This window comes from Pan paniscus, chromosome 16 (genome assembly GCF_029289425.2).
Source record: "Pan paniscus chromosome 16, NHGRI_mPanPan1-v2.0_pri, whole genome shotgun sequence".
Lineage (NCBI taxonomy): Eukaryota > Metazoa > Chordata > Mammalia > Primates > Hominidae > Pan > Pan paniscus.
Window position 1 is genome coordinate 30,086,307 of NC_073265.2, and position 14,645 is coordinate 30,100,951.

Genomic DNA, 14,645 nt, shown 5'->3' on the forward strand with positions numbered 1-14,645 from the left:
ACAGTGAGGCAGACATCCCGGATCCCAGTTATCACAGGTGCAGCCACGCAACTTTTGGGTTACCTTCCCGCCACGAAATGGAAATGATTTCCCGAGGGCCGGAAAGATCATTTGCATCGGGCCTCAGGTCTGGGGCTGGGAAAGCAGGCCCCGGCCGGAAAGGAAGACTGGAGGCCGCCGCCCCAGAGGCCGGACCCTCGCGTCCCGGCCGCGTCCCCTCCCGGCTGGGGATGCGCTTCGGGCGCGGGGCTCCCTCGCGAGGCTGGACTGGGTGGAGCCCGAGAGCCCCTCCGGGGAGCTGGCTGCCGGGGAGGCGCCGGGGCTGCGGGGCCGCGGGGCGGGCCGGGCCTGGAGCTCCGCGCTAGAGGCGGCCGCAGCGCACCGGGCGTGGGCGGGGCCGGCAGCGCAAGGGTGAATGTCGGCCCCGCCCCGACGGCGCTGACTCAGTTTCACCAGAAACCAGGGGGAGAAGGCGGCCGAGCCCCAGCTCTCCGAGCACCGGGTCGGAAGCCGCGACCCGAGCCGCGCAGGAAGCTGGGACCGGAACCTCGGCGGACCCGGCCCCACCCAACTCACCTGCGCAGGTAACCCGGGCCCCCGCGCGCAAGGCCGAGGCGCAGGCGGAGCGGGCTGGAGCATGTCCGGCCCTTTGTTCTGCGCTCGTGCGTGTGTCCGGGTACTTCAGCTCCCTAGCGGTCCGCCTGTCCGTCTGTCTGGCTGCCGGGTCCCTGGAGGGCGCGTGGGAGGGCCGGGCCCGTGCGCCCTCTTCGATCCTGGGGTGCTCCGGTCCCTCCTCCCCCACTTCCTCCCGGCCGGCCCGCCTCCTCCAAAGTCTCCCGGGCTGATCAGGTGTGTCTCCTCCTCTGTCCCCTCCCTTCTCTCAGGTCACCAGCACCCTCGGAACCCAGAGGCCCGCGCTCTGAAGGTGACCCCCCTGGGGAGGAAGGCGATGGCCCCTGCGAGGACGATGGCCCGCGCCCGCCTCGCCCCGGCCGGCATCCCTGCGGTCGCCTTGTGGCTTCTGTGCACGCTCGGCCTCCAGGGCACCCAGGCCGGGCCACCGCCCGCGCCCCCTGGGCTGCCCGCGGGAGCCGACTGCCTGAACAGCTTTACCGCCGGGGTGCCTGGCTTCGTGCTGGACACCAACGCCTCGGTCAGCAACGGAGCCACCTTCCTGGAGTCCCCCACCGTGCGCCGGGGCTGGGACTGCGTGCGCGCCTGCTGCACCACCCAGAACTGCAACTTGGCGCTAGTGGAGCTGCAGCCCGACCGCGGGGAGGACGCCATCGCCGCCTGCTTCCTCATCAACTGCCTCTACGAGCAGAACTTCGTGTGCAAGTTCGCGCCCAGGGAGGGCTTCATCAACTACCTCACGAGGGAAGTGTACCGCTCCTACCGCCAGCTGCGGACCCAGGGCTTTGGAGGTGAGGAGGGTGCCAAGATGGATGGGTTTGGAGAGACTCAAAAAAGGGACTGGTTATGGGGTCCTAGGGGAGAGGAACATCAGAGAGGAGTTAAGGAGAGTTCACTTTTTTTTTTCTTTTTCTTTTTCGCGACGGAGTCTCGCTCTTGTCGCCCAGGCTGGAGTGCAATGGCGCAGTCTCTGGTTGCTCACTGCAACCTCCGTCTTCCATGTTCAAGTGATTCTCCTGTCTCAGCCTCCGGAGTAGCTGGAACTACAGGCACCCGCTACCAGACCAGGCTAATTTTTTTTTTTTTTTTTTTTTTTTTTTTTTGGTACAGACGGGGTTTCACTATGTTGGCCAGGCTGGTCTTGAACTTCTGAACTCAGGTGATCCACCCACCTTGGCCTCCCAAAGTGCTGGGATTATTTCTACCTGAAGCCCTCCTTAGAAGTAGGCAGTACAGCTGAATCAAGCCTGGTGATCAATGGGGTGACAGATGTCGCAGCCAGATCGCCTTCACATCGGTAGTAGGCAGTACAAACAGTAAACAAATGAAAGGGGACATGAGTAGGGAGGGCAGGGCCCAGGCTCTGGCTCCTGAACTCAGGATGTTCAGAGGTGATGGGCTGGTGCTCACAGGGAGGCCTTTGGCTCTGGGCTGTGTGTACTGGAGGGGAGAGGAAGTCCCCAGGACTCCTGACCTCTGGCACTGATAGGCTGATTGAAGGAGTGAGCTGTCTGGATGGTCTGGTGACTAGAAAGGCACCTTGGCCAAGCACTGGTCTGGGCACACCGATGCCCTGTCAGGTGAGCCTGGCCATAGTCTTCTCCACTGGCTGGACTTGGGACTGCTTAGCATCTCTCTACCCCCTAGGAATGCATTGGCCTTTTGGTGGTCTAGGAAGACTGCCAGATCCGAGACTAGAAAACAAGCCCAGTCTGCGGTTGATCCAAAGGGAGAGGAGTGATGTTGTAGGCACAGAAGCCTAGAGGCTCTGGGGTGGGGGATGAGGAGGGTTGTGGGGTGAGTCAGCCTGTTGGTATGTATACCTAGTAGGGAAGGGATGTCAGCTGTCCAGGCAGGTGTGTGTGCATGCGCATGAGCCAGACAGGGCTCTCCCTGCTTAGAATCTGGTAGCCAAACCTTGTTTACTTCCATGGATAAAGGCAAAGCGGAGGCCAGGGCTCCTGCTCTTTCTTCCCCGGACTGAACTGTCTGCTGGGATCAGGGCCAGTCCAGAGCCTTGGTTCCCCCATTCTCTCTACCTGCCGTTCTGGCCAGGTGGGGCTCCAGGGCAGGGGTAGGTCACCTCTCATAACCTCTGTGAGCACTTTAGAGCTTACTGATTGCTGTGCCACACATCCTCTCACTCAGGCCTCATCACAACAACTTCCAAAAAGGGTGCTACTAGCAGTCATCCCACTTTTTAGATTAGGAAACTAAGACTCCCATGTTAAAGAATTTGCCCAGGGTAACACTGCCCATAAATGGTAGGCCTGAGATTCACCCCAGGGGAGACCTCCAAAAAAAGTCCTGTGCTGTTTTTCACACAAGACCATCTCTCTGGTAAAAACCTAGCATTCTGACCCAAAATAGCCCAGTGGATAACAGAACCGGGGATTGGGGAGTTTAGGGGCCAGAACTGGGCTGGGGCCACATCTGGGGGTGGTCTCCGTTCTGGAAAGTGGAGAAAGGGCTTTCCTCCGCAGGCTTTTCCTGGGCTAGTCTCTCTGCCAGGCTAAGGAGGGTCCTCTTTCCTCCCTATCCTTCCAGTAGCTCTCCTGGGTCTCTGAGGAGAGGCGAGATGGGGATTCCTGTGGATGGGAGGGGGACATATCTGAGGGCCAGTCTGGGCCACCAAGTCCCACTGGACCAGGGCTGCAGCCTGTTCCACAAGGAAGTAGCAGAAAGTGTAGGTGGTGATGACTCTTACTGACCTGAGTTGCCCATGCCCTTCCTGCTCCACAGAGGCCCCATGGGAGTCCCTCTCCAGAGCCAGAGTGTGAAATTCTGGAGTCTGGTCAGGGAGCTGAGCTGGACTATGGCCCCATGGTCTTGAGACCAGCCATCCTCATCTGGAAACCCCCAGGACCTGCCTGTTTGCCACAAGAGAGGGTGGAGTGGGGATTTCCTGGGACATTGAGGGAGGCAGGTAGGGCTTGGACTTAATATGAGCTCCAGGCCATTCTAGGCCATTCTTAGAGTGCTGCAGTGCTTTGGGAAGAGGAAAAAGCTGTGTGTGTGTCAAGGGGTTTATTCTCACCTGGGTCCAGTTAGAGAGGTTGGAGGTGGGTAATGACAGGGTAGAGCCATTAAGGGCTAGGGTGGATGAGGTGGGTTGGGTGACGTGGGTCACGGGCACTGAGAGCTTCCAAACCTTTGATTCTCCTATTGCATAGATAAATGCTCCCCAGAATGGGTTTGTTTGTTCCTCTTTCTGCCTGTGGCCAGGCCAGGCCAGTACAGATTCCTGCAGCTGGAGGCGGAGCAGCTTGCACTTCCTCTTCTCCCCTTCTCTTCCCCCACCTCTCCTCCTCCCCAGTCCTATGAAGGAGTGGCTTAGGAGGCGGAGTCTGCACTTCCCTGAGGTCCTGAGACCTGGTAACTAACTGGGGGAGGGGCTGGTTTTATTGCCACTCTAGCCCTTTGCTCTCTTGCGGGTGGGAGGAAGGGAGTGGTAAGGCAAGGTACCTGCTCCTTGGTGTCCTGGGGGCTGGGGCTTGGAGAGGACTGAGTTGTGTCGGGGTGGGATTCAGCCCCTGATTCAGCTCAAAGTCTGATGCATCACTCTGCATGCTACTTCCACTCTGGGGGCCTGGTGGGGCTAGCCTGTCTGTCTGCTAGGCAGACTGCTAAGTAGTCTGTCTTCTTTCTACAAAATGCAAGGAGGGAGGACTGGGCTCCTCCCAGCTCGCTACTCCCTTGGCAGGTGTTCTCAGGGTGCTCTCCTGCTTGTCAGCCAAGCCCCTGGGCTGGGAGGTTGCCTCCAGACAGCCACTTTTCGTTCCTGCTCATCCCTGTCTTATTTTCCCTAATCCCTGGAACCCAGTTCTCTTTTTACTATTTTTGTAGGCCTCTGAAACATTCAACATGTTTCTTCCTGAAATCTTTCCCTTCCCATCCCTTTTGCTGTCATTGTGCATCCTGGTCTTCTCAGCCCCAGAACCACCTTCTGTGAGTCCCCCATTGGCTCTGCTTTCTCTACTTCATCAAAGAGGAATCCCTGTGACTCAGCCTCCTACCAGCTGTTCTTAGCTCTTTACCTTCTCTTCTTTCTTTGCATTCACTCTAACACTTGAAAAAACTCTCTAGAGAGCCTCTGTGGAGGGTAGTTGGGCAATATCTATCAAACCTAAATGCACACAGCCCTGGACACAATTCCACTTGTAGGAATTCATCTTGCAGCTGTACCTACACATGGATAAAACAACTTACCAGCCAGTTAGTCCCCGTAGTATTGTTTATAATAATGAAGAATTGGAAACAATCGCATTGTCTGTCAACACATCCTATAATTGAATACTGTGATGCTGTTTTCATAATAATAATAAACCCTAAGGTAGCATGGTTTAGTTCTTAGGAGAGAAAGAAAGAAAATCTAAATCAGGAAACTGGTAGGGACTGTTTAAATAAATTATAAATTGTGGTGCATTTATACAATGAATATGATACAACAACAACAACAAAAGGAAACTCTTTATGTGTCGCTATGGAATGATTTCCAATATATATAAAGGGCAAAACAAGATGAAGAACTCAAATGCTTGTGAATTCAAATACTGTCTCTTGATATTCTCTCTCTCTCTCTCTGTCTCATACATACCTTTGGGGTAATAAACCTGATGGAGAAGGTTCCTTCTTAAGGAGAAGAGGTGACTTAATTTTCACTAGCCTTTTGTACCTTTTGGTTTTGGTTTTTCTGTTTTTTTTTTTTTTGAAATGGGGTCGGGCCGGGCGTGGTGGGTCACGCCTGTAATCCCAGCACTTTGGGAGGCCGGGGCGGGCGGATCACGAGGTCAGGAGATTGAGACCATCCTGGCTAACACGGTGAAACCCCGTCTCTACTAAAAATACAAAAAATTAGCCGGGTGTGGTGGCGGGCGCCTGTAGTCCCAGCTACTCGGGAGGCTGAGGCAGGAGAATGGTGTGAACCCAGGAGGCGGAGCTTGCAGTGAGCCAAGATCACGCCACTGCCCTCCAGTCTGGGCAACAGAGCAACACTCCGTCTCAGGAAAAAAAAAAAAAAAAAAAAAAGAGAGAGAAATGGGGTCTCACTCTGTCACCCAGGCTGGAGTTCAGTGGTGTAACCACAGCTCACTGCAGCCTCAACCTCACAGGCTCAAGCGATCCTCCCAACCTCATCTTCCTGAATAGCTAAGTAGCCATCACACCATCACACCTAGCTAATTTTTTATTTTGTAAATACGAGGTCTCACTATGTTGCCCAGGCTAGTCTCAAACTCCTTGGCTCAAGCCATCCTTCTGCCTCAGCTTCCCAAAGTGTTGAGATTACAGGTATGAGCCACCACACCCAGCCACCTTTTGAATTTTATGTCATATATGTATTACCTAAACTAGAAAAGCAAAATTAAAAAACCCAACATTATAAAAGCAATTAAAATCACAACCTCTGAGGGGGTGGATAACCTATAGAATTACGTTTTGGAGAGAGCATTTGCTGTGGAGTCTGACAGACCTTGGTTCAAATCCCAGCTCTGCCTTTAGAAACTGAATGACTCTGAGCAAGCCATTTAATCTTTCTGGTGTCAACTTTCTCATCTGAAAAGAGGGTGAGAATGTAGGTGTAGCAGGCTGGTTTTGAAGGTACATCATGGACTCCAGGGGTCAATAAACTTTTTCTGTAAAGATCTAAATAGAAATTATTAGGCTTTGTGGGCCATAGGGTCCCACTTGCGACTACTCAGCTCTGCTGTTGTTACATGAAAGCAGCCATACTCAACATGTAAATGTGTGGGCAAGGCTGTGTTCCAATCGATGGACACAAATTTGAATTTCATGTGCTTTTCACATGTCATTACAAAGGATTCTCCTTTTGTTTTTTCTTTTTCTTTTCTTTCTTTCTTTTTTTTTTTTTTTGAGACGGAGTTTCGCTCTTGTTGTCCAGGCTGGAGTGCAATGGCGCGATCTCCGGCTCACCACAACTCCGCCTCCTGAGTTCAAGCAATTCTCCTGCCTCAGCCTCCCGAGCAGCTGGGATTACAGGCATGTGCCACCACACCCGGCTAATTTTGTATTTTTAGTAGAGATGGAGTTTCTCCATGTTGGTCAGGGTGGTCTTGAACTCCCAACCTCAGGTGATCCACCCGCCCTGCTTCCCAAAGTGCTGGGATTACAGGCGTGAGCCACCGCACCCGGCTGTTGTTTTTTTCATCCATTCCAAAATATAAGATATGGTGGGCTGGATTTGGCCTGCAGGCTTAGCTGATGCTAAGCTATAGCTGATGCAGTAGAGTACCTAGCATGCTGCCCAGCATACACTCAGCCAGTGCCTCTATTTCCAACCCTTGCCTGTCTGTCATTGTCTGCTGGTTCCGAGTGGCCTGCCTTCTCCCAAATTTAACTTCTCTTATGACTTAACCTATATGTTCCCTCTAAATCCGGTTTCCCTTCTGCCTGTACCCTGACTTTTCCTTCCCAGTTCCCAGAGACTGGCAGGGGAGAAGCCAGAAGCATCAGCCCAGCGTTGTTTCTCACATCTTTATCTCCATTCCCTTGGCTGCTCTGGCATTTGGGCCACTCCTGTTGCATCTGCCCTGGACCGCTGCACTGGTATACTTGCCAGCCTCCTCGCTCCACAGAATGCTTCCAAACAGATGGGAAAACAGCTGCTGCTCAGAGCTCAGGAGTGCTCCTGCTGCCCAAGCCCTGGGCCCCTCCCTTTGAACTCCTGGGCCTCTGTCATGTATCTAGGAGGTCAATGTCTGGTGCAGCCGGCCTCCAGGACTCTGCGCCACTGCTCACGGCCAGTGTCTATCCCCTTTCTGTACTACCAGTTGTTTAATATTTGAATGTTACTCCTGCTGTGTCCAAACACCCTGGCCTGGCCTCCAGGGCACTTTAAGATCAACTCAAGCCCAGCGAACTGGCCTTGCAAATTCCTAACTCCTTGCTTTGGTTTCTCATGTGTTCTGCCATTTTCTTTTTTCTTTTCTTTTTTTTTAAACGGAGTCTTGCTCTGTTGCCAGGCTGGAGTGCAGTGGCACGATCTCGGCTCACTGCACCCTCTGCCTCCCAGGTTCAAGCAATTCTCCTGCCTCAGCCTCCTGAGTAGCTGGGATTACAGACATGTGCCACCATGCCCAGCTAATTTTTTGTATTTTAGTAGAGATGGGGTTTCACTGTGTTAGCCAGGATGGTCTCAATCTCCTGATCTTGTGTCTGCCCGCCTTGGCCGCCCAAAGTGCTGGGATTATAGGCGTGAGCCACCGCGCCCAGCTGTGTTCTGCCATTTTCAACAACACCCTACATTCTCCCAACAACCAAACAAGAACAAAAACAAAAAAATAAAAAAATCCTTTCTCCCTCCTCCAGAAAGCCTTGCCTTATCCCCCTAGCCTGCCATGGCCTCCTTTCTCTGAATGTCCCCTGCCTTGTTTAGTCCACGTGTTGCTTCATGTCGTGGGGTCTTATCTGCCCAACTGGACTAATCCTCTGAAGGGCAACGTATTAATTTCCTAGAGCTGCTGTAACAGATGGCTATGAACTGGTTGGCTTAAAACAAATTTGGCCAGGTGTGGTGGCTCATGCCTGTAATCCCAGCACTTTGGGAGGTTGAAGCAGAAGGATCACCTGAGGTCAGGAGTTCAAGACCAGCCAGGCCCATGTGGTGAAACCCCATCTCTACTAAAAATACAAAAATTAGCCGGGCATGGTTGTGCACACCTGTAATCCCAGCTACTCGGGAGGCTGAGGCAGGAGAATCGCTTGAACCCTGGAGGCGGAGGTTGCAGTGAGCCAAAATTGTGCCACTGCACTCCAGCCTGGATGAAAGAGTGAGACTCCATCTCAAAAACAAAACAAAACAAAACAAAAAAATTATTCTTGCAGAGTTCTGGAGGCCAGAAGCCCCACATCAAGGTGTCAGCAGGGCTGTGCTCCCTCCAAAGACCCTAGGAGAGAATCCTTCCTTGTCTTTTCCAGCTTCTGGTGGCCCCAGGCATACCTTGGCTGTGGCTGCATCACTTTAGTCTCTGCCTCTGTCTTCGCGTGGCCTTCTCTTCCTTCACTCTGTCTTCTCCTCTTCTGTTTCTTATAAGGATACTTTGTCGTTGGATTTGGGGCCTAACCAGCTAATCCAGGATGATCGCATCTGGAGATCCTAATTACTTCTGCAAAGACCCTTTTCCCAAATCAGGTCACGTTTATGGGTTCCAGGGGTTAGATGTGAACATATCTTTGAGGGGCCACCATTCAGCCCCCTACAGGCAGCGATCCTGCACTGTGCTTGTCACCCACCCCCATGCCTGACTCTGAGGTGGGGAAGCCTCAGACACAGGCACTGTCAAGTCAAGGAAGGGCGTGGCTCCCGGGACCCCTTGTAACTGGAGGCCGAGTCTGTCTGAGGTATTTCTATTGTAGAAAATAGAAATAAGCCCATCCCCTCAAGTAGGTGTGTGTGTGTGTGTGTGTGTGTGTGTGTGTGTGTGTGTGTGTTTACTCAATAAGATCAGATGGCAGTTTGTTCAGTAATTTGCTTCAGAAAGAGGGTTTTACAGCTGGGTGTGGTAATTGTACCTTTAGTCCCAGCTACTCATGAGGCCGAGGCAGGAGGATTGCTTGAGTTTGAGGCTGTAGTGGCCATGATCGAGTCTGTGAATAGTCACTGTGCTCCAGCCTAGGAAACATAGCAAGACCCCATCTCTAACAAAAAAAACAAACAAACAAACAAACAAAAAAAAACGAAAGAAAGTGGGTTACAACATAAAAATATCTTCAGTATACCAAAAACATGCTCTCTCTGAATAGAGATCAAGAAGCTGGTTCTGTTGGGGGCTCCCACCCGCACCCCATGCAGGCTGTGGAGTCCCAGTTTGGTCTAGGTGGGGCCCATACTTTCACCACCCCACTTTGCTCCTGAGAGAAGCCTCGTCCATCTAGTGAGAATTGACCTTATCTCACTTTCTCTCCCCGCCAGGGTCTGGGATCCCCAAGGCCTGGGCAGGCATAGACTTGAAGGTACAACCCCAGGAACCCCTGGTGCTGAAGGATGTGGAAAACACAGATTGGCGCCTACTGCGGGGTGACACGGATGTCAGGGTAGAGGTGAGACACTGGGCTGACTCTGACCCCACCCTCTGCCTGCCAGCCTTCTGGGAGCCCCTTTCTGGGGCCCTAGGCCAACCAATGGCCCCGGATGGGATGGGGTGGAGAGAGGCTGAAGATGCATTTAATCCAACTTCCCCTGGCCTCCCCAGGGGTGTGGGTGTGTGTCTGGCCAGGCCTGGGGCAGCCCAAGGGCATCAGGGGGTGCCCAAGCCTGATAGCCACTCCTGTGTGCAGAGGAAAGACCCAAACCAGGTGGAGCTGTGGGGACTCAAGGAAGGCACCTACCTGTTCCAGCTGACAGTGACTAGCTCAGACCACCCAGAGGACACGGCCAACGTCACAGTCACTGTGCTGTCCACCAAGCAGACAGAAGGTGAGGGAGGGGTGAGGAGCAGCACCTGGAGCCCCCGCTGTGCGGATTGGCCGCACGGTCCCCTCATAAGCTCTCCCCCCTAGACTACTGCCTCGCATCCAACAAGGTGGGCCGCTGCCGGGGCTCTTTCCCACGCTGGTACTATGACCCCACGGAGCAGATCTGCAAGAGTTTCGTTTATGGAGGCTGCTTGGGCAACAAGAACAACTACCTTCGGGAAGAAGAGTGCATTCTAGCCTGTCGGGGTGTGCAAGGTGGGCCTTTGAGAGGCAGCTCTGGGGCTCAGGCGACTTTCCCCCAGGGTGAGTGGTCTCTCTCTTCTGTGGCCAGGGAGGTGGGTGGTGGGAGTTCTCCCTTGCCCACCCACCCCAATTATCTCATCCCCACTGGAGCCTGGTCATGCCTCCTCTCATTCTCTGTTCTCTCTCCCAGGCCCCTCCGTGGAAAGGCGCCATCCAGGTGGGCTCTACTCCCCTCCCCATCCCCCATCCCCACCACATCTCTAGCCCATATCATCCCTATGCCCCTAAGCAGCCTGCCTTTGACCGAGCCATTCCTCCCCTCAGAGTTTGTGGAAGGACCACAAACATCCCACCCCTTGCAGCCCAGCATCGTCCTATGAGGATCTGCCCAGTTTGTGTGGGGCAGGAGTGGGGTTGGTGGAAAGGGAATGGGGGATGTGCTGTGTCTGGGCAGAGAGGGCCAAGTAGAAGGTGGGCCCTGGGCACTTGTTCTTTGCTTGAGCCTGACCTCCCCTCCACCCGTCCAGTGTGCTCTGGCACCTGTCAGCCCACCCAGTTCCGCTGCAGCAATGGCTGCTGCATCGACAGTTTCCTGGAGTGTGACGACACCCCCAACTGCCCCGACGCCTCCGACGAGGCTGCCTGTGAAAAATGTGAGGCCTGGGGGATAGAGGGGGTTGGGCAGCAGACAGGGAGGTCCTGACAGCCTTGCCCTGAACCCCTGGGAGACCCTTGTTGGGTCTGAGACTCTGACCTTTCCTCTCTGCAGACACGAGTGGCTTTGACGAGCTCCAGCGCATCCATTTCCCCAGTGACAAAGGTGAGATCCTCCCCAGGTGCCCTGGATCAGGGCAGACGCTGACACTGCCATCCTCACTATTTCCATCCAGCAGTGCCTGAGGGGCCTGCTGGGTGTACGGGCCTGTGGGCACAAAGAGCCAGGGTGGGCTCCCAGTTCTCCAGATGGCTCAGCTTCTTCCCTGGCTGGCTCCTGGGCTCTCTTCTGTGGCTCTGTGTTTTCCAGGCATCACTCATTCTCCAAACACCTTCATAATTTCAGCCATGTCCACCACATATTGCTCAGATCTTATTTACTTAATCAGTTACTTTTTAAATGTAATATATTAAAAAGGAACTTTCACATCACTACCATAAATGGGAAGCCACTATTACTTGCCAAACATTGAAAAACAACACAAATAAATATAATAAAACAGTAAGTTTTAGCTTGCCAGGCGTGGTGGCTCACACTTATAATCCCAGCGCTTTGAGAGGCCGAGGCTGGCAGATTGCTTGAGCTCAGGAGTTTAAGACCAGCGTGGGCAATATGGCAAAACCCCATCTCTACAAAAAATACAAAAATTAGCCGGATGTGGTTGCGCGTTCCTGTACTCCCAGCTACTCAGGAGGCTGAGGTAGGAGGATCACTTGAACCTGGGAGGTAGAGACTGCAGTCAGTTGAGATGGAACCACTGCACCTCAGCCTGGGCAACAGAGTGAGACCCTGTCTCAAAACAATAATAATAATAATAAGCTCTAGCTAGTTGCTGTTGCCTGCCAAGGCTCAGACCCTGAGGCCCATCCTCTTTTTTAAGAAAGGTAAACCAGCCAGGCGTGGTGGCTTACACCTGGAATCCCAGCTACTAGGGAGGCTGAGGTGGGAGGATCACTTGGCCTAGGAATTTGAGGCCAACCTGGGCAACATAGCGAGACACTGTCTTAAAAAAAAGGGGTAAACCACCCAGTGTTGGAAAACTGAGACCGTGACCCAGTCAGAAAAGCTGAAAGAAAATTGAAATAACTATGAGTCGGCGTAGTTTACTTTTGTGCCTACAGTTATTGTCCAGGGTTTGTCTTCCCTTTTCTGGCACCACTGCAGCTGGGCCAGGTGTTTTGGGGCCTCTCAGGCCCTCCCTGAGCCATGGCGGGTGGGGAGGTGCTGGGCAGCAGCCACGTGGAGCCTAGCAGAAGGTGGCAGGGAGGCCATGGACTCGCTCACCATAGCCTACCCCATACCCCAAAGGGCACTGCGTGGACCTGCCAGACACAGGACTCTGCAAGGAGAGCATCCCGCGCTGGTACTACAACCCCTTCAGCGAACACTGCGCCCGCTTTACCTATGGTGGTTGTTATGGCAACAAGAACAACTTTGAGGAAGAGCAGCAGTGCCTCGAGTCTTGTCGCGGCATCTCCAGTGAGTGGGCCAGTGAGAGGGTGGGCATGTATGGGGGGAAGGCTTAGCCAGTGGCCTCCACTCTGTCCCCAGGCCTTTGGGAGTCACCCCTCTATCCTCAGAGTGCCTGGAGTAGGAGTGGGAGAGGATGCCAGTGTGAGGTCTGGGGCACTGGGGAGCAGCTGAGTCTCTGAGCCCTTAGTACTGACTGTTCTTTCCCCTCATCATTCTGCAGAGAAGGATGTGTTTGGCCTGAGGCGGGAAATCCCCATTCCCAGCACAGGTAAGCCCTGATCTGTCCTGTAACTGAGGTTAGCATGTAGGTGTCAACTCACGGATCAACTCCACCTGTTGTGACAGCCTAACCTGTGTTGAGAAGGATGCCAAGGTGGCCTATAGAGACAGAGTACCGTAATCAAATAGGGATGCCTGCCACACACGAGGGAGGGAGTACAGTAAAGTGCGTGCCGATGTCTGTCAGCAGCGTCCCAGGCTTCCCCCAAGTTAACTGCAAGGAGAGCGACTTGAGCTGAGACCTGAGGCCCACCAGAGTTCCTCTGAGCTCCTGGACAGAGCTGTTCAGCTGTTCATATGTGGGAGGTCTGAGTCGGGTGCCCATGTCCTTCCATACCTGGCATCCATTTGACTTGGTCTCTTCCATAGATTGGGGGTGGGTGTCAGAACCAGGCAGGCCCTGGGAGCCCCTTATTCTACCCCTTCTTCCCCCAGGCTCTGTGGAGATGGCTGTCGCAGTGTTCCTGGTCATCTGCATTGTGGTGGTGGTAGCCATCCTGGGTTACTGCTTCTTCAAGAACCAGAGAAAGGACTTCCACGGACACCACCACCACCCACCACCCACCCCTGCCAGCTCCACTGTCTCCACTACCGAGGACACGGAGCACCTGGTCTATAACCACACCACCCGGCCCCTCTGAGCCTGGGTCTCACCGGCTCTCACCTGGCCCTGCTTCCTGCTTGCCAAGGCAGAGGCCTGGGCTGGGAAAAACTTTGGAACCAGACTCTTGCCTGTTTCCCAGGCCCACTGTGCCTCAGAGACCAGGGCTCCAGCCCCTCTTGGAGAAGTCTCAGCTAAGCTCACGTCCTGAGAAAGCTCAAAGGTTTGGAAGGAGCAGAAAACCCTTGGGCCAGAAGTACCAGACTAGATGGACCTGCCTGCATAGGAGTTTGGAGGAAGTTGGAGTTTTGTTTCCTCTGTTCAAAGCTGCCTGTCCCTACCCCATGGTGCTAGGAAGAGGAGTGGGGTGGTGTCAGACCCTGGAGGCCCCAGCCCTGTCCTCCCGAGCTCCTCTTCCATGCTGTGCGCCCAGGGCTGGGAGGAAGGACTTCCCTGTGTAGTTTGTGCTGTAAAGAGTTGCTTTTTGTTTATTTAATGCTGTGGCATGGGTGAAGAGGAGGGGAAGAGGCCTGTTTGGCCTCTCTATCCTCTCTTCCTCTTCCCCCAAGATTGAGCTCTCTGCCCTTGATCAGCCCCACCCTGGCCTAGACCAGCAGACAGAGCCAGGAGAGGCTCAGCTGCATCCCGCAGCCCCCACCCCCAAGGTTCTCCAACATCACAGCCCAGCCCGCCCACTGGGTAATAAAAGTGGTTTGTGGGGTTTCTGGCTCTGTTCTGTGGGCCAGGAGAGGGACTAGGTTGCTGGGGGGTGATGGGACCGTCCTGTTCAGCTGGTTCAGGCTTCAGCCACCCTGTTGAGCAGGTTTTCCCATCGTCTCTCTCGAAACTGGCCTGGCCCCTGACTTTGGAGAGCAGTGCCATGTTTGACCACCAGAGGGGAGGAGTGAGCGGGCCACGGGAGCCACGAGTGTGGGGAGGCTGCAGTGCTGCTGTGTAGCATTTCTTCCTGGTGTGAGCCTCTCCACAAGCCTGTTGAGTGGCTGAGCTCTCCACAATTCTGCTCATTTGGAGGTTGGGGTTAGGGGTGCACAGGCATCTTGGCTCCTACCTCCACGTTAGGGCCCAGGTGACTAGCTGTCTCCCTCCCCACAGAAGCCCTGGCTTCTGCACTGGAGTGCAGCACCCCCAACCAGGCTCTGAGCTCCTTCCCAGGAGCCTTTAGTAGAGACACGCCACTCCAACCCACACCCCTGCATTTGTTCAAGCTACCTCCTGGTGCCAAAAAAAAAAAATCATACTTTGAGCTCA

General features: G+C 54.1%; 1 protein-coding gene across 6 annotated transcripts; it reads left to right on the forward strand.

Annotated features, from left to right (window-relative positions):
- The first annotated feature begins 459 nt into the window (after positions 1 to 459).
- On the forward strand, positions 460 to 14,097 carry SPINT1 (serine peptidase inhibitor, Kunitz type 1). Of its 6 annotated transcripts, none has more exons than XM_003826599.5 (11): positions 460 to 584; positions 885 to 1,424; positions 9,563 to 9,690; positions 9,928 to 10,066; positions 10,150 to 10,368; positions 10,499 to 10,525; positions 10,836 to 10,961; positions 11,078 to 11,128; positions 12,332 to 12,502; positions 12,717 to 12,764; positions 13,211 to 14,097. In XM_003826599.5, exons 2-11 carry the CDS (start codon positions 950 to 952, stop codon positions 13,414 to 13,416), a joined length of 1,590 nt encoding a protein of 529 aa, XP_003826647.3. In that variant the 5' UTR covers positions 460 to 584; positions 885 to 949; the 3' UTR covers positions 13,417 to 14,097. The 6 variants fall into 6 exon arrangements, with proteins under 6 accessions (XP_003826647.3, XP_003826646.3, XP_008950234.3 ...); XM_003826598.5 differs by having other exon boundaries at positions 10,150 to 10,320; XM_008951985.6 differs by lacking the exon at positions 460 to 584 and adding an exon at positions 596 to 676.
- The last annotated feature ends 548 nt before the right edge of the window (positions 14,098 to 14,645 follow it).